Source organism: Pseudochaenichthys georgianus, chromosome 4 (genome assembly GCF_902827115.2).
Source record: "Pseudochaenichthys georgianus chromosome 4, fPseGeo1.2, whole genome shotgun sequence".
Classification (NCBI taxonomy): Eukaryota; Metazoa; Chordata; class Actinopteri; order Perciformes; family Channichthyidae; genus Pseudochaenichthys; species Pseudochaenichthys georgianus.
Window position 1 is genome coordinate 26,603,671 of NC_047506.1, and position 24,334 is coordinate 26,628,004.

Sequence of the window (24,334 nt, forward strand, 5' to 3'; positions counted from 1 at the left end):
GACCGGGAAAAAGAGGACGTCTTGGACATGCCTATTGTTCCCGAGGGCATATTTGGCTCCGCTCTAGCTTCGAAGAAGACATGAGGCGAGGACGAGCTGGCCAAGAAAGTATCCGGTTCCGGCAGCAGCCGCTCAGGCAAAGCCGGCCTAGACTTTCAGCCACCAGACGAGGGAGAAGAAGAGGGCAGCCTAACAGCCTCCTCTCTCCTCGATAAAGGAGCTGGAAGTTCCCTGTTCTCCAGCTCAGAACACGTTCCAGTGTTAGATGCTCATGTGATTCCGGGGTGCCACCATGCCCCCATCTTCCCGCCGCCTCGAGTGATGTCAGAACGTCATCCTCGAGTTCGCGCCATGAGGGAAATGGACTTAACATCAACGACAGCAAGCTACGCTGCTCGTTTAAGTCACACAAACACATGTCATCACTATTGTCTTTTAATAAATAATTTCCCACTGTCGTTTCCAGGCTTAAAGCCAAGGACGCAGTCAATAAAAATGAAAATAAAGACAATACAAACAATAAACAGTCTGACGTCTACCCCCCTTCTAAGAGTGGCTGCTACCTCTCTCAGAAGGCGGGCGATGGACGGGGCTGTGAAGGCATCACCGCCACACGCATGCGCAGTGTCGACCGGGGTTGTCAACCTGGGGTTGTCAACCTGGGGTTGTCAACCTGGGGTACCACCGTGTTCAGACACTAGAGGGCCCCATAACACAACAAAAAAAGACACAGAGGGCAGACGACAGAGATGTGACATCTCCACTCGCTTTGAGAAGCGAAAAGTGGAGGATGCTCACAGATTCTGCTTGGGTTTTCAAGACAATAACACGGGGTTACAGACTCCAATTCGCTGTCACCCCCCCTCACTTTTCGGGCATTTTGCATTCGCAAGCCCGGGGAGAGTCGGCCCATGTTCTAGAGCAAGAGATCCTCTCGCTACTAGACAAGAAGGCTATATCTATAATACCCTCCGAACAGAGTCAGAGCGGCTTTTATTCCAAGTATTTCCTCGTTCCCAAACGGGGAGGGATGGAATTCGGCTCTGAACAAATATCTCAAAAGATACAAATTCAGAATGCTCACTCACACATCTCTGTTGTGTCTCGTGCGCCAAAACGATTGGTTCACATCAGTCGACCTGAAAGATGCGTATTTCCCCATCCCAGTATATTATCCTCACAGGAAATATCTGAGGTTTGCCTTTCAGGGTGTCTGTTACGAGTACAGAGTACGTCCCTTCGGTCTGTCTCTCAGGCCACGAGTGTTTGTACGGTGTATGGAAGCCGCGATAGCCCCGTTAAGACAACAGGGTATTCGCCTGGCAACTTATCTGGACGATTGGCTCCTTCTCGCACCGTCGGAGAAAGAGGCTATTACGCAGACAAATGTCCGCGTAAAACACCTGCTCGACCTGGGTTTCGTAATAAACACAGAAAAGAGCATGTTGTCCCCAGCCCAGACTGTACTCTTCCTGGGCCTACGCCTGAATTCGGTGCCCTTTACAGCCCGCCTGTCAGCAGAGAGAGTGAAAGCCTTCAGGGCTTGCCTCGCTCATTTCCAGCCACGCAAATATGTTCTCTTCAGATCATGTCTGTGGTTACTGGGGCTCATGGCGTCAGCCGTCCTGGTGGTACGACTGGGACGCTTACACATGAGGGAGTTTCAGTGCTGGGTAGCTGCCCTCAGACTGGACCCTGTGCGTCATGGCGCGCGGAGAGTGATGGTCACTATGAAATGCATAATGGCACTGCGCCACTGGCTGCACCCGACTTTTCTAGTACGGGGCGTGCCTATGGGTGCTGTCCTATCGCGGAAGGTGGTCACCACAGACGCATGTCTGACGGGCTGGGGGGGTATATACGAAGGTCGACCTGTGAGGGGTCTCTGGAGCAGAGACCTCCAACGGTCACACATAAATTATCTGGAGCTTTTAGCGGTGTTCCTCACCCTGAAACGCTTTCTGCCTTTTCTCAGAGGACATCATGTCCTCGTGAGGACAGACAACACGACCACAATATCATATATAAACCGCCAAGGGGGTTTGCGTTCTCTCCAGTTACACATGCTGGCACACAAACTGATCTTATGGAGCGGCGGACGTCTCCTCTCTCTGAGAGCGAGGCACGTACCAGGAGTGATGAACCTCGGGGCGGATCTGCTGTCCAGAGGTGCACCACTGTATGCAGACTGGACTCTACATCCAATAATTGTGAGTCAGCTGTGGGTGCGTTACGGCCGGGCCGCGGTGGATCTGTTCGCATCAAAAGAAAACGCTCAATGTCAGCTGTTCTTTTCAATGCGCGATTTAAACGCACCGTTAGGCGTGGACGCACTCGCGTACGTTTGGCCTCCGGTCCTTCTGTACGCGTTCCCACCCCTGGCTCTGATACCCCCAACTCTGGCCAGAGTGAGAGAACAACGCCACACACTGATCCTAATAGCTCCACACTGGCCTGCAATGTACTGGCTGGCGGAGATATATCAGCTGCTGTGCGGGCAGCCGTGGCAGCTCCCACTACGCAGGGACATACTGTCTCAGGCGGGGGGGGTGGGGCGATTTTTCACCCACACCCAGAGCGCTTGGCACTATAGGCCTGGCCCGTGAGTGGTATAACCTGAATACAGTGGGACTCCCTCAGAAGGTGATAAACACAAGAGCTTCCTCCACCAGGTCCCTCTATGACTGTAAGTGGAGTGGTGCCTTCAAAAGGACACATCTCTTTTCAATGTCCTGTCGGGGTGATTCTATCATTTCTACAGGACCTGATTAATAAACACGGAGCTTTCTCTACGATCAAAGTGTACCTGACTGCTATTGCTGCATGCCATGTGGGCTTTGAGGGAAAGACGGCTAGCCAACATCCCTTGGTCTGCCGTTTTATAAAAGGGGCTCGCAGGCTCCTCCCTGTTTCCAGGTCACTGGTGCTCTTATGGGACTTGGCAGTGGTTTTAGATGGGCTCACTCGACCTGCATTTGAACCCCTGGAAGAAGCTGACATGAAACACCTGTCACTCAAGACAGTGCTGTTACTGGCTCTGGCATAGATCTGCCATGCGAGTCAGTGACATTCATGCGCTCTCTGTACATCCTTCATGCACTCAGTTTGCCCCAGGGCAAACGAGAGTGTTGCTGAAGCCCAACCCTGCCTTTGTACCTAAGGTGGTTGGCTCATGTACCCCCATTGACATTGAGGCATTTCCTCCGCCACTGTGTTCCTCTGAGGAACAGCGGCCGAATTTGCTGTGCCCAGTCCGTGCTTTACGCACCTATATGGACAGGTCAAAAGAGTTTCGATGCAATGACCAACTCTTTGTATCCTGGGCTAACCCTCATAAGGGCAAGCCCGTTACCAGGCAACGGCTCTCCCACTGGATTGTGGAAGCGATTGCTCTGGCTTATACGAGTCAGGGTTTGCAGGCACCAACGGGCCTGCGTGCTCATTCTACTCGTGGACTGGCTACATCCTGGGCTTTGTTCAAGGGTGTTTCCATCCAAGACATTTGTGCAGCAGCGAGCTGGTCCTCACCGCTCACTTTTGTCCGCTTTTACAGGCTAGATTTCTCTGCTCCAAGTGTGGCCCGCGCAGTGCTGGGCCCCGTGTTGAGATAGGGTTCTACCTGTTAAGTTCTGGTTGTTTTGGTGATTTTCGAGATAAGCATGTCTAGCAATACGGGAGTTTCAATATCCCATAGTGAGACATCGAACGGAGTGTTATGAATGAGAACTATAGGTTACTTACGTAACCCCAGTCCTCAGAGTAACATGAAGTGAGATGTCTCACCAGACGGCCCTTCTTGCTAAGGCGAAGCGAGAAGAGGTGCTTATTTTGAATGACGCTGCGTCGTAGCACAAGCTACTTAAAGGGTGGGTGGATTCCCTGACGTAGACATCAAGATCACCAGCCAATCAGGATTGGCGTAATGAGATTGATGCTTCTGTTTGCATACGCGTTGAGGCGCATCCCATAGTGAGACATCTCACTTCATGTTACTCTGAGGCTGCGGTTACGTAAGTAACCTATAGTTTCAGCTTCTCAAATATGAATAAAATTAATCTTACTTGAACAACTTTGGGTTTTTACTGCTGGTTGGACAAACCCAAAACTATTGAATATATCAACTTATGCTTTGAAAAATGTAGATGTTTCACAATACTAGGACATTTTATGGTTATTTTTTATCCCAATATGCAAACTATCTAAAACCAGGATAAACAATTGTCACAGAAAATTAAATGTAGGTCAGGCAATATATTAACTATGTATTTAGTTGTACATATTATGTATTATATACAGGGCTGCACATAACTGGTGCGCAGGTGCGCATGCTCACCTGCGCCAAAAAAAGAGCGTGTCATTTGAAAAAAGGCGCATTTGCGTACCAACATTGAGAGAGAGAGAGGGAGAGAGAAAAGAGAGAAGAGAGGAGAGAGAAAATAGAAGAGAGAGAGAAATATATTTGCAAGTTGCATATGAACTCAGGGTCGGCACGTAGCACTGGCGTTATAGATGTTCGCCTAGGGCGCCAGATCTGGGAGGCGCTGCACTGGCAGTTCTGGGAGGGAAAAAAACATTTTTGACCGTTGGTGCACATCCACATTTTCGGCCTTGATGTAACAACATTCATAATTAAGTAAATGTAACACCCTTTTCACCCCGGTTACACGTTTCATTTGCCCTGTACGATGGGCGCCGTAAGTGATGAAAATGGGGGATGTTGGCTTATCTGGCGCCCGCAGCTCACAGCCAAAGGGCGAGTGAGCTAGGGAGAGAGGGAGGGTGCACCAGTACCGGCGCTGTTGTTATTAGAATCTGGTGCTAGCTGCTTTAACGGATATAAGAAGAAGAGTCCTCTCCAGTCAGACTGAGAGGCTGATAACTAGCTCAGTGAGGTAAAGGACTCTGAGTGTTTAGATAGTTCACTTTAGTCAAAGTTCAAACGGTATGGTCACAATTTATGTAAACACATATTTCCAAGGCACTCCTTTATAATTATTGGGATAACAGGTTTGAAATCATTCCAATGTATACTATAGGACAGTAACCAAAATATCCTTTAAAACTGGAGAGATAAAAAAAAATGCATAAATAAATAAATGTTAAGGTAAAATAAGATATGAATGAACAACATAAATAAAATAAGTTACATTAATTTGTTATTGGCTATGATAGGTTATTGGTTATGTTCACATACTTATTTGATTACATCCACTTGTCTAAGATGACAACAGAGACTTTCGACCCAAACCCAGACTTGTGGATGCAAGCAGCTAATCGCAGACTCAACCAGAGAGAAAGAAGTAGGCCTACATCATCAGCTACCATGTCTGACAGAGAGGAAGACAGTGAGGAGAACAGTCAGGAGGGTAGTGATGACAGCTTGTAGGATTACTGGTCGTGCTAATGTTGTCTTGTGTTCACCTCTGCATGTGTGTTCTGTGTTCACCTCTGCATGTGTGTTTAGTGTCGTGTGTCTGGCAAATAAAGTCAAGACCCCCTCAAAAGTTACGGTTTATTTCATTTTAAGGATGAGCACCAAGCAACATCTCCAGCTCCTTTGAGAACCAGGGCAAAAAAGTTATGTGCACCCCTGATTATATATTCTTCCATTCATGTGTTTTCATCTCTAGAGACTTTGCCTGTGAGCCACTCCCAGTTAAAACACATATCATTGGCTGACAGCAGACCACATTGGTCCTTCTCTCTTTCATATATGGAGCTATGGGGGCGGGGCCAATGTGTGAGAAAGGATCTCCGGAGCTGAGTGAAGTGGAGGGCTCACTCTGCAGGGGACTGTGGAGGAGAGGGATTACAACAGTGGAGATGCTGATGGGGGTGTTGGGAGCTGCAGAATCTGACTTTACTCTACTTTATTTACATCACCTACAACTACACTTCAAATAGTTTAGTCCAGTTTCGTTTTTGTAACTCTGTGATGGAAGTTTTTCTTGGAAGAAGCCATTGGGAATTGTTAATGGACTTGACAGTGATTAGGCTGTGTGCGTGTAGATAGGGTGACGAGAGCTGCATAGTGTCTACAGGTGAAGACTGCAGGTAGCTTTACTGTCTTTGAATTTAAGAAAAGCTAACAAGGATGTCGGAGCGATGCAACCTCAAGAACCTGACAGCAGCTCTGTGTTGCTTCTACCACAAGAACTCTGTCATCTCTGCAAAGGTGAGAGAAAGGAGAGTGTGTGTGAGCAAGTCTACAATGTTGTGTAATGTGTGGGAACTTTATGGCAAGCATGTTTGCAAGAGCACATGAAGGTTTTGTATGCAGCTCTTCATGCTGCAGACTTTATTTCTGCCTTATCATATTCAAGTGTTTTCTGTGCGTTTTGAGTGGATTAAAATCCTTTCTAGATTTCATCCAGGTGTACTTGTCATGGCTCACAATCTCACAATGACACATTAGAAAAAGGCACAATAAAAAGACAAAATCCCACACTGCACTGTATACATTTTTTTTAAAGAGTGCATGGGAACACTTTAGTCTGAGCTAAATCTAATCACTCTGAATAGTCCTCCTCTATGCCTCACTCTCTCTGTGAGCTGAACACTGGGCTTTTATTACTCGGACCAGACGCTCTCATAAATGACCGACTGTGTGTGTGTGTGTGTGTGTGTGTGTGTGTGTGTGTGTGTGTGTGTGTGTGTGTGTGTGTGTGTGTGTGTGTGTGTGTGTGTGTGTGTGTGTGTGTGTGTGTGTGTGTGTGTGTGTGTGTGTGTGTGTGTGTGTGTGTGTGTGTGTGTGTGTGTGTGTGTGTGTGTGTGTGTGTGTGTGTGTGTGTGTGTGTGTGTGTGTGTGTGTGTGTGTGTGTGTGTGTGTGTGTGTGTGTGTGTGTGTGTGTGTGTGTGTGTGTGTGTGAGATACAGCTGGCTTGATCCATAACTAGTGCTGGCTGACAGGATGATATTCCTCATGATGATATTACTAACTTGTGACGCTGCTTCATGACGTCAGGGAGCTGTATGAATGCCCTTTAGTTGATAGGATGGGGCGAGCAGCATAGCAGGCAGAGGTGACGGGGTTTGTCCCTCTGTAGATCAGCCAGGAGATGATCAGGTCTGTGCATCCTGGACCATTTTGACACTGGCTGTTAAGATGTGCCGGGATAAAGAAAAACATGGTCAACAGTGCACTTGTCTCGGCTGGTGAAGCCACCACTGGGGCCGGTAGGGATTGTGCCCTAGCCATAGTGCCTGTTCGAGTCAAGGTTCACAAAGGAGATAAGTTTATCCCAACCTATGCTTTTCTTGATCCCGGCTGTTCAGCGTCATTCTGCACAGAGAATCTAATGAGACAGCTGAATCCCAAAGCACGAAAAACGACAGTCGTTCTACGAAACAATGGGTCAGGAACGACTTGTAAAGAGTTACGAACTCAAAGGATTGGAGATAGGACATTTAGATGGCAGTACTTACATTGACCTACCTCAGGTGTACACCTGAGGTAGGTCAATGTAAGTACTGCCATCTAAATGTCAATGTCAATGTAAGTACTGCCATCTAAACCATCTAAACTCCCCAGAGTAAGATTCCTGTCTCAAAAGAAAATGTACCTACCCAAAAGGATCTGGAAAGATAGCCTTATCTAAGTGACATACAGCTGAAAGAAATTGATGCTGACATAGAGCTTCTAATAGGAGTTGATGTTCCTAAGGCAATGGAACCTTGGGACATAATAATAAGTCAAGGAAATGGACCATATGCAGTCAGGACAGTGTTTGGAAGGGTGGTGAATGGACCACTCAATGCTTGTACTGCTGTGGAATCCGGACCTGTGGTCACAATGGTCAACAGAATATCAGTAGCCAACCTGAATGATCTCCTCATCACGCAATACAATCAGGACTTCTCGGAAAAAGATTATGAAGAGAAGAAGGAAATGTCAGGGGAAGACAAAAGGTTCATGGAGATAGCATCAAGCTCCGTAGAACTCAAGGATGGACACTATCATCTACCCTTGCCTTTTCGAAAAAAGGACATAGTTATGCCTGACAACCACGAAATGGTAAAACAACGTACTCTAAATCTCCTAAAGAGGTTTAAGAGGGATGCAGAATATGCCATGGAATACAAAACATTCATGGAGGATGTGTTAAAAAGGGGTTATGCAGAGAGAGTGCCACCAGAACAGCTTAAAAGGAATGATGGACAGATATGGTACATACCTCACCACGGTGTTTACCATCAACAAAAGCGCAAACTTAGAGTTGTGTTTGACTGCACTGCATCATGCAAAGGCACATCTCTTAACAAGGAACTTCTCCAAGGTCCAGACCTGGCGAACACTCTCATTGGAGTTCTGCTTAGATTCCGCCAAGAACAAATTGCTTTCATGGGGGACATCGAGGCAATGTTCTATCAAGTGCAAGTCCAGAGAGAGCACAAAGACTTCCTTAGGTTTCTGTGGAGGCCAGATGGAGACACTAAAAATGCATTGGAGGCATATAGAATGAAGGTCCACCTCTTTGGCGCTGTGTCCTCACCTAGCATTGCTAACTATGCTCTCAGACAAGTGGCAGAAGACAACAGCTTCAAGTACGACGAAGAGGTAACTGAAACAATCAATTACAACTTTTACGTTGATGATTGCCTCAAATCAGTGGCCACAGTTGAACAAGTTATTAAGCTTATCAGAGACTCAGAGACGCATGCGCCAAAGGAGGTTTCTCATTGACCAAATGGGTCTGTAACAACCGTGAAGTGCTTGCAAGTATACCTGAGCATCACAGAGCAAAGCTATTCAAGGATCTGGACTTTGACAGGGAAAACCTGCCAATTGAAAGAGCACTTGGAATCAAATGGGATACAGAGAAAGACTCCTTCATATTCAAAGTCAATATCAAAAACAGAGCTCTTACCAGGAGAGGGATCCTCTCTACAGTCAGTTCCATCTACGTCCCATTAGGATTCCTCTCCCCATTTATCCTTAAAGCCAGGCAGATCCTCCAAGAGCTATGCAGGATAAAGTGTGGATGGGATGAAACCATCCCAGAAGAATACTCAAAACAATGGCAGAAATGGATCACAGAGTTGGAGCAGCTTAGCAGATTCCAAGTGGACAGGTGTATGAAACCTGAGAACTTTGGACCAATCAGGACTGCAGAGCTTCATCACTTCTGTGACGCAAGCGAAAACGGTTACGGCACCACCAGCTATCTTCGCTTTACAAACAGTATGGGAAGGGTCCATGTTTCATTTATTTTGGGAAAATCCAGAGTGACTCCACTCAAGCAGATCACTATTCCTAGATTGGAGCTTACTGCAGCAACACTTGCAGTAAAGGTGGACAGGATGTTGAAAAGGGAGCTTAAAGTGGACCTCAACGACTCAACCTTCTGGACAGATAGCACCTCTGTCGTCGGATACATCAGCAACCAGACTAAACGATATCACACATTTGTGGCAAACAGAGTTTCAGTGATCAAGGACCTGTCTCAGGAGAAGCAGTGGAGGCATGTGAGCTCCATAGACAACCCTGCCGACGACGCGTCCCGTGGGCTGCATGTAGAAGACTTTCTAAAGACATCAAGGTGGATAACAGGACCTAAGTATCTGGAAAAGGAAAAGGAATATTGGCCAAAAACACCTAAGAACCTGGGCCTCATTCCATCAGAGGACCCAGAGGTTAGAAAGGACGTAGCAGTTAACAGTTTGAGTGTCCACGAAACCAACCCAACCAGCAAACTGTTTGAGTATTACTCATCATGGAGCAGACTGCAGAGAGGGGTTGCTTGGATACTTAAATTAAGGGGAATTCTTCTTCTGCTAAATCAAAGAAGGAAATCTGCAAAGGCTGACCTTGCCCCAGATTGGACTCTTTTGAAATCCTTAAAGGACAAAATGAACAAGCTAAAGTTGACATTTGGATCACAGCATCTGTTTGTGGAGGACATTAGAGAAGCTGAAAGGTCAATAATTCACTCTGAGCAAAGACGTCACTTCTCTCAGGAACTTGCACTTTTGGAGAAGGGAAGGCAAGTAAGAGCAAGCAGCTCTATCAGGAAGCTGGACCCAATCTTAGTTGAAGGCATGCATGAATGGGAGGACGAGTAAGCAAATCAGCAATGCCAATGGATCTGAAGAACCCCATTATCCTGCCCAGAGACTCTACTGTATCCAAACTGATCCTGGGCCACATCCATCAGCAGATTGGACACTCGGGGAGAAGCCACATGCTCTCAAGACTAAATCAAAGATTCTGGTTGCCTCGTGCTAACTCGGCAGCCAGAAAGATAATCAGAGCCTGTGTTTTCTGCCGAAGAATGCTAGCCACAGTTGGAGAGCAGAACATGGCTGACCTCCCAGAGGATCGGGTGTCTCCAGATCTACCACCCTTTACTCATGTTGGTATTGACTTCTTTGGACCCCTGGAGGTTAAACGAGGCAGAGCAAATGTAAAACGTTGGGGAGTGATCTTCACCTGCCTTGTGAGTCGTGCCATACATCTGGAAGTTTCAAGCTCATTGGACACTGACTCCTGCATCAATGCTTTGCGCAGATTCATATGTCGCAGAGGGCAAGTGACAAGCATCAGGACCGAAAACGGCACAAACTTTGTGGGAGCACAGAAAGAGCTGAGAGCTGCTCTTAAAGACCTGAATCAACACAAGATTCAAAATGCATTACTCTTTCACAAGGAGGACTTGTACTCACGGAGGAGATGGAGACAGGCACAATACCTGGCAGATCTCTTCTGGAGGAGATGGATAAGAGAATATCTCCCAACCATGCAACAGCGAGTCAAATGGCACAACCCCAAACGGAACCTTCGCCCCAATGATCTCGTCGTCATCGTGGATAACACTGCACCAAGACATTCCTGGCAACTGGGCCGGGTGATAAAGACACTGTCAGGGTCCAAAGGGCTTGTCCGAAGTGTCTTGGTGAAAACCAAGAGTAGCACCTTACAGTGACCAATTGACAAACTCTGCCTGCTTCTGGAAGCAGTTGATTGAACACAAGGTGTCATGTGCTAGTAACCTCTGACACCCAGTATCACACACACACACACACACACACACACACACACACACACACACACACACACACACACACACACACACACACACACACACACACACACACACACACACACACACACACACACACACACACACACACACACACACACACACACACACACACACACACACACACACACACACAAACATTGGACTATGAACTATGACAATGATTGTATATTGATGACGGTTACATTTTGAGTAACTGCTTGTTTTTTGGCTCTATTATAATGTATTAATTGTTTTGCTACCGGTATGTTAGAGCCACAAAGTTATTATTTCAGGTGATAATTGGATAAATGATTTAATGATGGAAAATGATTTATATTGCCATGGTGAATATGTTATGATGAAATGATTGTTAATTTTATATCGTAAATAGGATCTGTTTCCTTGTACCTTCCGGTGAGTATTTAAGTGAGGTAATTGAGGACAGCCGGCGTGCTCGGAGACCTGATGAGACGGGGAGCGGAACAGTTTTTCGACCGCAAATTGCAGACAGAGATTAGTGTTGCAAATTTGACTGCACACAAAGTATAGTTTAGTTTATATAGGAAAGCATATCGCCGAAATATTGTTTGAAGATTTGTTAATTTGAGACTATTTAAGTCAATACCTTTTTGTAAATAAATTACATATTTTTTGACTGAAAACCTTCGGTTGCTTATTGTTTTGGATTGCGTGTCGTCAACGCCGCTCTATCGTGGCAAGAGGAAAGCTTGGATGCCATTACAATATGCAATGTGAATCTGGAAGAGTAGAGTGATCGCATCCTGTCCACAGTCAGACAGATGACCATCATGTTTGCAGTTTTGTTTCATTTCATTTTGTGCGACTTTGCTTAAGTGCTCTTTAGCTTTAAGTCATTTAAGACATTACGCATGTATTAGTCAAGGAAAAGGGAATACAATCTATACTCAAACATACAAATGCACCAATAAGACAATCAATAGTTGACGATTATTTTATTTTTTTCAACCATGACCAAATTCAAGTTAAACATAATAGACGTAGGAACTACCTTCCAGCAGCAACATTCATTCATGCTTTTTTTATTTGATAGGCAGGATGCAATTTTACATAGTACATCAGAGCTTAGAGCTTTTGCCTTTTTCATTGTTCTTTGTTGGGTTGTGCTGGTGCAGTGTAATTACGTTTGATAAATATGGTAATAGAATAATATACACCACTACACATTAGTAATTTACAATACACACAATCTGGATACATGTCTGGTTTGCTTTTTAGCCAACACTGACTCTTGTTGTAAAATAATTTGTATTTGGAGTCATGACACATTCATCATCAATTGACTGCCCAATTTTCATGTAATTGTAGCTGTCCACATTGTGTGTTTTTCTGAGCACTTTGATGATTAAACTCAACTCAATTGGCTCAACTATAAGCCAACATGGGTGAGAAGTCCTTAATATAGTCAGAACAATTAATGTTGAACATCTACTGTACAATTCCACAGAAACTGCGCATACTCCATTTGTCTGGGTTCCCCTTAATTGTATTGGTTTCTTTACACAGTGAGTACATCTGGTAACATGGGTCGTTATGGGATTTGAACTTGTTATCTGCATGTGTCTGTGTTGGTGTCCTCTCATCCTCTCTGTCCCTCGAGCACTGCCTTTCCTCCATCCTTCCTCTTTGTTTGTACATCTTCCCCCAAACACACTCGCTCCTTATCATTCTATTTGTGTCCTCTTCATGTCTTTACTGTTGAATCCAAAAACCCTGGGGTTTTATTCCATTCTCTCTACCCTCTTTATCTTCTCCATCTGTCTCTTTGGGAGGTCGCCATTAAACCATAAAGAGCAAGCCTCTTGTTTCTCTGTATCAAAACAAACTTTTACTGTAGTCATGGGAGACCCGTTTGAATCCATAACCATATAAAACAATTATTGACACAGGGAACATATAGGGATTGAGCAGATTATCTTTTATGTTAATGTCATTTTAATCCAAATCTTCGCAGCACAGTGACTCTATACATCCAGATTACACGTGTCACTCTTGGGACACAACATGTGATACAAAATAAAACAAATGTACAGTAACATGTTGAAAAGCTGCTTCTACCATAATTGTCTTTTCTGCAGTATGAGCTTATGTTGCTCTCTCTATAAAATGAAAAGGAATTACAGATAGCCTAAGAGTGTTTTCACTTTAGACCACAAGGTATTAAAAGTGAAAACTCCTCCAATTGTATCCAAAGAGTCCAGGGATTCAGTGCACCTTTTTTTGAGTTAATCATTGTGTGTATTTACTTTTCGTGGGAATCTCAAAAGGATCGCTAAAGCTGAAGCTACAGCCGAGCACTTCATCTCCAAGGCTCAGTTGTAAAGATATGAGTCTGGATCCAGATTTAAATCAGCCTTGTTGTCACAGTTGCCCCTTTCACACCAGCGCCTTTTCAGCTCCGGCTCGGAGCTAGAGCCTGAAAAGCGCCGGGTTTTCCAGTTCACACCGGAGCTGCGCCGGCTCTTAGCTCCGGAATCCGCTTCATTTCCAGCTCCAAAAAATTGTCGGTCCAGAGGCAAGAGCTTTGGAGCTAAGAGGTGACGTCGCTTACGTCTCTCTTACGTCGAGGCGTGCAGGAAACTAAACCCACCTCCCATGGGTCGACTGTTATGCCTGCCTACAAGCAGTAGTGCCTATAAACACACTTTATAAAGTCAGGCAACACTAACCAGGCTTCGTGTGATTCTGTTTATTTGTACCTTACTTTGACCATCCGTTCACTGTTATCGATCATTGTGGAGAGAGGCAGACGTGTTGTTTTGTATTATTGCAGCTATCGGATGCAAGTAGTCAGTTTAGCTTCGGTTGCTATGCTAACATCACCCGTTTTATACCAGAGAAACTTTCATAACAGCGTTGTGATGCCAAACAGTGTCAATTCAGACTGACACACATTCACTTAGGCTAAGGGGAACTGGGGATATGCATCAGCTGCTTGTGTGAGTCGGACAGTGAATACTTTAGAGCGGCCGCTGCAGTGTGAGCTAACCGGGAGCTAACGGGAGAATACACTCCGTGGAAGAGCAGCACTGCAGCGGTCGGTAAATGCTGCAGAAACACATTAATAAACAATGAACCACGGCACTCTGGAGAAAAGTATAAGGTTGGAGAAGTCGTTATTCAATTTATTCTGGCTTCGTGTGATTAAAAGCAACACGATCATCGACCCGACGCAGTTGTTGTTGTTATTGTGAGCTGCCGTAATGGCTGCCGTTGGGGGGCAAATCAGCGATGTAAACGGTGACGTCATGACGCAGCAAGGGCAGCTCTGGGGCGCCAGTGGGCGGTGTGCACAGAGCAGGAGCTGAAAAGGGAAACCGGAGCTGAACCAGAAAAGCTCCCGCTCGGAGCTAGAAACTGAAAAGCGCTGGTGTGAAAGCCGCAAGTGAGGCAGGAAGGCGGACCAACGAGCAGTACAAAATAATATGTCAAGTAGTTTCTAAAAAAAGAAAGAAATCTCTAAGAAAGAAAAACTAAACATGTACAAACCAGGGAGCCATGCATGGGAACGATGTCAAACTGACAGAGAACACTGGGGCAGACTCGACTCAATACACACAAGGGTGCAAGACACAAGACAAGACACAGCTGGGCAGCAGGTGAACACAATCAGACAATCAGGCACAGGAGGGAAAACACAGGAAGTAAAACAAACACAAATACTAAGGTCTTGACACTTGTTAGGTACATACACTTTGAAGCCAATAGTTAAAGCAACAATACAGTTAAATATTAAAAGTAAATCAGCTTGACAATTAAAAATCATACAGTAAATATTGCTATGCAGCTGCAACACCTCCTCTGTGAAGATGTTACATTTGATTTTGTAAACTTTGCTGTAGAGATTTGCTCCCATTCAAACACAGGAGCAGTGGGGTCTGTTATTATTTTAAGAGGTAAGGCTTTATCTGCAGTTGGTGTTCTAGTCAATTCTCAAAGTGTGTATTAGGTCAGTGCCTGTTGAGCTATAAAAAGTGAGGTGTGAAACAAAGAACTTGACAGTGGTTGGCTATAGATTATAGTAGCCACTCAACAAACTGCATGATAACATGACACTTTCTACCTTAAAATTAAGCAATTAAAAAAAATGTATTTCATTTTTTTATTTAGCCTTTATTTATACAGGTGTAAAATCTCATTGAGACACAAGGTCTCATTTTCAAGAGAGACCTGTTCAGTGGTAACACTACCACACAAAGTTACAGACAGACAGGACACTAAACACAGAGGCAACACTAAAATACAACATCGTAAAAAATTGGTTTAAACGGTTTAAATAACCGTGGTTTTTTTTCGCCTCAAGTTTATCACCACAGATGAGTTCAGCGGATAGTTTTGGTGAGACTTGTCTCCAGAACAGCTGACAGCTGGGAAACCTAATGGTGGGAAAGGGTGCTTCTCGATTATCTTCGGGCAGCGTTTTCCCCCAATTTACCTTCATTTTTTTTAACCATAAAAGGATTGAAAATACGTTTTGAGAATTTAAACTAGATGAACCTGTCTTGGTGTTCAATGTAGGGATATTCAAATAAATCCTGAATACAATATAAAAAGCCTAGACTCACACACCGGATGCATTTTAGAGATGGCACTGATAATGACCCCTCTGTAGATGTCCCAGTCCGACCAGTTAGATGTCCCCTGGCCCAAACACAGGAAGAAGCATCTATTTATTTGTGAGTAAACAGGAAAGGTGGGGACCGTGTGATCATGGTGCCAAAATGTCCAGATCTTAAAATCAAAAGATTCAGAGAGAGCGTTATTATCTTTCATTATTATGTTCTAACGCTTTAAAACGCCCCTTCCAGTCAAAGGTTAAAGACAGAAGCAGTGCTTCCATGCCCTTATTATCTTTCAAACTAAAAGCTGAATGTAAATGAATTTACTGCAAAACCTGTCATGTGTGGTGGAGATGGAGCTTTTTGCTGATTAATGATGCAACATCAAAAGGTTTTTCTTTACTTATTAAATTATGAATCTGTCCTGTACTGGGGGAAAATATCTCATGTCATTTAAAAGTGTGTTTTTGTGGCCACTTGGTTTTGGCTTTAAAGTTCTTTTGTTATTTATCAGGCTGCACATTCTCAGATTAAATCAATGATGTTGCGCACCCACCGTGGGTCAATCGTGTTACTGTTAAAGGTTACTGTATGTGTTTTTTTCCAAAATACATTACATTTAGGATTTGCACAAAACAGGGATTATAACGTCTGTTACTCTGTGCATGCATACACGCTTGTATGAGATGATGAGGATCAGAGTTATAATGCTTAAAGGTTATTTATCCTCACCTCGCTGGACTCAAAGAACAATCAGTTTACGGAGCTGTCCGCTGCTTCTGATTGGTCAAAGCCAGCTTGCACTGGGGTTATCACGGCGAACAAAAGCCCCGGTTTTGACCCCACCATCATCTCCTACCGTATACACGGAAACATTTCAAGATATTACTTTGATCCAGGAAATCCAAAGGAAATCCAATCATTGTGGAAATCCTCCTGAATATTACCCTTTGTTTTTTTGAATGTTAAAAATGGCCATGCTTTAGTTTTGAGCACATTATGGCATGTCATTGTTTTCAGACATTATATTGAAGTTGAGAGCTGATGACAGTTTCAAAAGGTCCTGTGCTAATCCCTGAATGTATCATATTCATCTTCCCTTGACAATTCATATTAATACTGCTGCCTGTGGACCCAAACACTGCTCCATACGGATCATTTTACACAGATTCAGCTATAACTTTAGAGATTATTATTTCTGTATGTTTACATTTAATTATTTGGCTTTTTTTCTAAAGCAGCATACAGAATAGGTGCAGTCAAGCCACATTACTGACAGTGTCCTCTCTTTTTTTAAATGTATTTACATTTTACAAACAAGGCTGTTCTTTATAGATCCCTAAATGTCACAGTTTAGATTACGATATATTTACTAATATCTTATATAAGCATGTCTCACACTAAATGGAACATATTTAGCATTTATCATTTTAAGAATCTATTTACAGTAAATGCATTGTTCATAATGCAAAACGATGTTGTCATGATCCGATAGCAGGTGTTTTTAAATATAATTTTTTTTGTTGACAATTATTCATTAACACTTAATTAAACCATTTATTATATGTTTGTTTTGTATATATTAGGGCTGCTCAATTAATCGTATATTAATCGCAATTACGATTTTGGCTTGCAACGATTATGAAATCAACATAATCGAAATAAAACGATTTTTTTATTTGAATTTTGTATTATTATTTATTTAAAAATGTTTATATATATTATTTTTTGTATTGGTTTTTCAATGGAATTATACTTAAAGTTCAGGGTAATCAATTGTTAAAAACATACTACACCTTTTTTTATTTCAATAAATTGATGTTTTCAAAGTAAATGGATAATCGTCTTTAAGAATCGTGATATCAATTATTGACCCAAATAATCGAGATTATGATTTTTGCCATAATCGAGCAGCCCTAATATATATTACTAATAGATTCTATATAAGGGGGCAGATTGGTACTATACAATTGTATTAAAGCAACATATTTTAATTAGAATAGAAATTCAGTACAAAAGCCAAAAATGCAAATACTCAGCACAAATTCCTCTAAAATACATTACTTCAGTACAGTAAATATACGCATATTCAATACATGGTTCCTTCCCACCTCAACACTCTCCTTCACCTCCAGAAGATCATTCAGTCAGAGTTATAACGCATCAGTCAGTTCCACAGGAGGATGACGTGCACTGAAGCTCAATGTCACTGGAGATGTGTGACTTTATCTATAGTCATTCACTCATGAAGGTGTCGGTCTTTATGGCTCAATAAGGAAACGTGTCTACGTGTACTTACTGAGAGAAGAAGAAGATGGGAGGTGAGAGGAAAGGGATTAAGGATGAAGGAAGGCTGGTGCTGTTTCTGCTGTGTGGAGCTCCATGAGTGGTACAGTATAAACGCAGCTGCTCTCTGAGGATGACATCATATTGCAGGGTTTTATTAAAAGCCAGTCACTTCCATACACCATGTCTATCTCTCCCTTGCTCCTTCCATCTCTCCCTCTTCCCTCCCTCCATCTGTCTTTACTCATATGATTCTCGCTCAGTTCTCCTGTTCATACTTCCGCAGCTACATCAGCTCCATCCATTTCCTCCTTCCATGCATCCTTGTGTCATTCCTTCAAAGCATCCTTGATTACTACAGCACTCATCAGTGCTGCTGGCCTTGTGGCTGCAGGTGTAAAAGGACTTTATTGCTGTAATGGATATGATCTCAGATGTGACTATAATCATGAGGATGTTTACCAGAGCTTCAACATGAGCCATATCAAGTGAAGTCAAAGCAGCAATGTTTTCCGTTGATCAGGTTTAGCTTATCTCAGGTACATGTGTTGTGTAACGCCCGTACAACAGGAACAACGTGCTGCCCTGACAATGCGTTAGTGGGTGTGACTTACTGATTTTATCTCGTGCTCAGAGAATGAAAAAAGTGAAAATGAATCAAAACTTTAAGAAGGCCTCCTTCCCTAAATCAGAATAATGTCGGAACATACCACACAAAAAAGGTTGGCAATTACCTATCAACCCTTTTATACTATGCATGATAGAAGATAATTGATATTAACTAAAATACCCACATTTAATTAAAGGATTAGTTGTAATTAGTGAATGTAGCTTTGATTGCACATGGTGTACATCTCCATAAATGTTGTAAAATTACAACAAAACACACACACACAGTTCATAAGAACTCAAATGCAGGCTGCAGTGGTTGGTGTCACTGTTTGAGACCACAGACACACAGAATCAGGGCATTGTGACGCAGAGCCTGTTCTGTTCTACTCTTTCTTGTGTTGCGTAAAAGCTGTAATAAGATACGCTGGTTTCCTGTCACGTATGGAGGCAGAGGGGTCTCTCGTAATGTCTTTAGAGAGAGGCAGAACATATGAAAAAAGAGGGGAGAGGAGCCACAGAAGGAGAGAAAGGGGATATAGATGAAAGGGTTAAGGTTTCAATTTCATGGGAAAGCTTTTAGACATATTTCCAATTTCAAGTACATGGTTCAATAATTCCTTTGAGTGTGTGTGTGTGTGTGTGTGTGTGTGTGTGTGTGTGTGTGTGTGTGTGTGTGTGTGTGTGTGTGTGTGTGTGTGTGTGTGTGTGTGTGTGTGTGTGTGTGTGTGTGTGTGTGTGTGTGTGTGTGTGTGTGTGTGTGTGCGTGTGCGTGTGTGTGTGTGTGTAAGCTGTGTGGATCGAACTCTTCTTCAGAGGATCTTTGAGGCGTTGATATTTGAAAGGTCTCTTTGCACCAGCACGTGGACCTGTAAAAAGCATACACCATGAAGCTGTGCACCTACATTTAAACCATCTTCCAGTTTCCCTTGAGCTCTTTGGCTATCAATTAAAATGTTGCTGCTTTTTGAAACATGTATTTAATTTTTATATATTTATTTTTTTAGAGTCTTGGAAAACTATATATTATGTCGTTTAGGTATCTGGACGCTTAAAAAAGTATATATGTCAATATGTGTCACAAATATATATATATATATGTTTACATAATGGACCAAACTGACTTCAGAAAAAAAGCCAATACAAGTTATACAGTACATTTAACTTAACTACTCACTGTTAAGTCCCAGGGCAATTTCAAGGAAGTGTTTGCGTCACTTGAGTGTGTGTGTGTGTGTGGTGTGAGTGTGTTTATGTACGTCAGGTGAGGGTGTGTACAGAGGCAGGTCCGGGCGGTTGGGTGGGGATGGAAAGCCAAGAAGAGAAGATCACAGAAGACAGAGAGAGATACAGAGAGAGAGTGCGTGTGAGCATGTTGTCGGAGAAATGTTGTGTGTGTTTGAAAGTGAGCTGTGTGATTCTAAAATATGAACTGTGTATGAGTTTGATATGAAGTGTGTATTTGAGGATAGGAGGCAATTGAAGACATGCAGAGACCGAGCAGCTGTCATGTAAGTTGATTGGTGTGTGTGTGTGTGTGTGTGTGTGTGTGTGTGTGTGTGTGTGTGTGTGTGTGTGTGTGTGTGTGTGTGTGTGTGTGTGTGTGTGTGTGTGTGTGTGTGTGTGTGTGTGTGTGTGTGTGTGTGTGTGTGTGTGTGTGTGTGTGTGTGTGTGTGTGTGTGTGTGTGTGTGTGTGTGTGTGTGGCCTAGCATTACTATACTTGTGGGGACCTAAATCTGTTTACACAGTCACGTGTGGGGACTCGCTGTGTGTGTGTGTGTGTGTGTGTGTGTGTGTGTGTGTGTGTGTGTGTGTGTGTGTGTGTGTGTGTGTGTGCAGGTGGTTGTGCTGGCACTGCAACCTGTCAGCATGTTCCCAGATTGTTCTGTCTCGTTTCAGTTCTCTTGACTTTCTGTGTTCACTGTCAGTATTAAACTGCAGATCGTGTGAAAATCTGACAGGTTTCTAAATAACTTAGAATTATTAATGCTGCCTGTCTTTGTACCTTAGCTTTTTTTTACTCTATCTGTCTTAGGTGACCTTCAATCTATTAGGTTTTAAGGATATGTTGTCAGTTTCACAGAATATAAAATAATGAGTCATTTTGGGCTACGCAATAAAATATCTTTCTTTTTGAAAAATCTGCTGGTTTCTGGTGCTGAACATTAGCTGTAGCTTTGGCTTGAGCATTGAGACTAAATTATTGTTGTTGTCTGGTTGTTGCTGCTGCTACAACAAACTTGATACATCTAAGGGGAAATAAGAGGATTAACAGCAAAGAAAAGTGACAGTTACAGTTGTTAATATGTGTCTTTTATCATACATTTTTCAAAATATGCACATTTTAAGGGGTTGGAGTGCAAAACATGTTGGAAACCACTGATACACAGTGATTTACTGTGTGTACATATGTACACAAGTACATATTTGCTTTTAATTTCACTTCAAAAATAAAATGAATCCCACTTTCACTTAAATTATTTTTCATTTTTCCATGGTCACTGGTATACAGGAAGTACTTTTTGTTATTGCTGTGCCTTGGAGCTTTGGCTTCATCCCTGTTTGTTTAATTGAATGAGGAACTGTTGATGCTTTATGATATTTTCATGTGTCAGCTACAACCACCTAAATGCATTGTCTATATTTGACACTTTTGAAATAAGCATATCCAAGCTTTGGACAGATGAATACATACTATGACCCATGTGTATGTGTGTTTTCTATGGAAATCTGCCACTAAATTAATTAGTTAATTATTTTTTCATAACAGTTTTCCAGGGATCAGTTCATCGTGGACTGTCCTTCGGAGAAACTTCGCAGAGAGCTGGAGGAAGAACTAAAGATGAACTGCGAGGAGCCGAGAAGTCATGCATGGTACCACGGAGCGATACCCAGACAGGTAACACACACACACACACACACTCACAAATCTGAGTCACGAGTCCCTCCCTTTAAAAGCCCGGTTAAAAACGTGTTGAACCTGATCGCCTATTATCAGTCTGCCATACTGCACACACAGCGCTTACAGAAAGAGTATAACTTAAATAGTGGCCTCAGCAGCAGAGCCGGGGTTATAGCATAAGGTCAGTGTATAAAAGGCTCAGTCTGTTGCTGTGTGTGTGTGTGTGTGTGTGTGTGTGTGTGTGTGTGTGTGTGTGTGTGTGTGTGTGTGTGCGCGTGTGTGCGCGTGTGTGTGTGTGTGACAGATTGTGTGTTCCCCCTGAAAGCCAGCTCTGAGATGTAATCATTTTTAATAAGCTGCTTCCTTTGGCTAAACTAAACTACCATTATATACTATACAAACACTTCCTTAGTTAAAGTCTGTTACTGTTACTGTGTCTCTGTGTGTGTGTGTGTGTGTGTGTGTGTGTGTGTGTGTGTGTGTGTGTGTGTGTGTGTGTGTGTGTGTGTGTGTGTGTGTGTGTGTGTGTGTGTGTGTGTGTGTGTGTGTGTGTGTGTGTGTGTGTGTGTGTGTGTGTGTGTGTGTGTGTGTGTGTGTGTGTGTGTGTGTGTGTGTGTGTGTGTGTGTGTGTGTGTGTGTGTGTGTGTGTGTGTGTGTGTGTGTGTGTGTGTGTGTGTGTGTGTGTAAGGTAGCTTGTGAATTTGCTTGTGTGTCCAATGCCAAATGTAATCTATTGCATTCTTCCAGGTTGCAGAAAACTTGGTTCAGCGTGACGGAGACTTTCTGATGCGTGATTCGCTGTCAAGCCCAGGAAGTTATGTCCTCACCTGCCAGTGGCGAAATTCTGCCCAGCACTTTAAAATCAATAAGAAGGTAAAGCCATGTGTATGATTTCATATAAAATACGCAAAGATTACCTTATGTATTAATAAAAAGTTGTAAATCCACAGAATACTAACTAATAAATGAATCACATTTGAACACGTCACCTTCAGGTGGTAATGTTGAACGAAGCCTACTCCAGGGTGGAGTACCGGCTGGAGAGGGAGGGGTTCGACAACATCCCTGCACTCATAAGATACTATGTTGGCAACAGGAAGTCTGTCTCCCAGGTGGGCTCCATCAAGTATTTTAAACATGTACTCTTGTAATGGAAAACATATTCAATAGTTCTTTGACACAGTTGTTAGAAGTATACAAACGTTACATGTACTACCCAGTGGTGTAAAGTAACTCAGTACATTTACTCATGTACTGTACTTAAGTAACATTTTGAGGGACTTATACTTTACTTAAGTATTTACATTTTTCTTTGTACTTCTACTCCACTACAATTCAGAGGTAAATTGTGTACTCCACTACATTTATTTAATACTTTCCTATACTTTGCAGATTTAGATTAATGTTGTGAAATATAATCAACAGTTAAATCAGACTTTAGTTACACCTGGAGTAAATTCACAAGCTACCATACATAATTAAAACTAGCTGCACCTTTACCAGCTTTGATAGCACTTCAGTGCATCAATAATTATAATGAAAACATATAATATATATTATCCTGAAAAGGCACAGTTGGCATAATGAGTACATTTTTATATATTTTGATGGTAATACTCTGTACCTTTACTTGAGAAACATTTTTGAATGCAGGACATTTAGTTGTCACAAAGTATTCCTACATTTTGGTACTTGTGGAACTTTAGAACTTTTATTTAAGTACAAGAGCTGAGTACTTCTCCCACCTCTGGTACTACCTTCTAATGTTTACATAGACTGGGTGTCAAATGCCATCCGAAGATTAAGTCATGATCGGAAAGAAAATGTACAACGTAAGCAATGTAATACTCTACTTTCATAAAAAGAATAAAAAAACAACTTGAGTTTACTTTATGTCTTCTTCTTTCCCTGCATTTAAGGTGGTTGGAGCCATTATTTTCCAGCCAATCAACAGAGCTCTGCCGCTGCGCTGTTTGGAGGAGAAGTACGGGTTGTCCAGCCATCACCGAGAGACGATCATATCGCAGGAGAAACGTAACCAGAAGCGCCTCAGCCTCAACATCACCAACGGACACACACAGGACAATGCACCCACCACGCAGGACAGCACACACTGCCGGGACAACTGCACGAGCCGAGGCAGCCAGCTCAGGTTGGTACACACCTGGAAGAAAAACACATTGTGGCATGATTGATGTGTTTAGATGATCACCTACAGAACATGTGTAATCCCTGAGTTCCAAATAACACAAACCTCATATTTAAAGTGGGTAGTAGGCTGCAGACCAACTAACATACTGTCGGCTATATTTGATTAATGTACACTTACCTTTACTAAAGTAATATTTTCTCTCTGTTTCTCTCTCTCTCTCGCACTCTCGGGAAAGACTTAAATAAACCCCTTAAACCCCTTCCTGTTTTTGGACATTTAACATGTACCCTTGTTCTGTTTACATTCTTTATCCAGGAAGTGGGCTGTATATAGGACATGTTCCATATGTATCAAAAGCCCTCTATAAATAAAGACATGGTGTATGACTTTTCTGCTATAAGGATCAGAAGTGTGTTATTTCACGAGTACACTGAGCTTAATGTAATGACTCAATGTCTGTCCGAGTAAAGAGACCAAAAGAAAAACAAGGTAGAAAGAAAAACAAAGAGAAAGGAAAAGAACAAGAACATTTTTTATGTCAAGGTCTTCTTTCTTTGCTTCCTTTTCAATGATGTAGCTATTTCTTTATTCCTAAACCTTTCTTTGGAATAGCTTTGATTTTTTTTGGCGTTCCCTTTCTAACTCAGGTTGAAGGATCGCTGTGGCAGCCAACCAGCGAGTCTCAATCAGGTCCCAGAGAGGCGACACCCACTGAAGGCACACCAATCAGAAAGCTACCTGCCTCTCGGTAAGTGAAAGTAAAAT

At 42.9% G+C, this 24,334-nt stretch overlaps 1 protein-coding gene across 1 annotated transcript in view; it reads left to right on the forward strand.

Annotated features, from left to right (window-relative positions):
• Nucleotides 1–24,334, forward strand: part of bcar3 (BCAR3 adaptor protein, NSP family member) — a 57,582-nt gene that overhangs the window by 27,369 nt on the left and 5,879 nt on the right. The window contains exons 5-9 of the mRNA XM_034081859.1: nucleotides 21,286–21,414; nucleotides 22,165–22,290; nucleotides 22,413–22,529; nucleotides 23,337–23,569; nucleotides 24,217–24,317. Coding sequence (XP_033937750.1) covers nucleotides 21,286–21,414; nucleotides 22,165–22,290; nucleotides 22,413–22,529; nucleotides 23,337–23,569; nucleotides 24,217–24,317 — 706 coding nt within the window. The remainder of the gene's footprint in view (nucleotides 1–21,285; nucleotides 21,415–22,164; nucleotides 22,291–22,412; nucleotides 22,530–23,336; nucleotides 23,570–24,216; nucleotides 24,318–24,334) is intronic.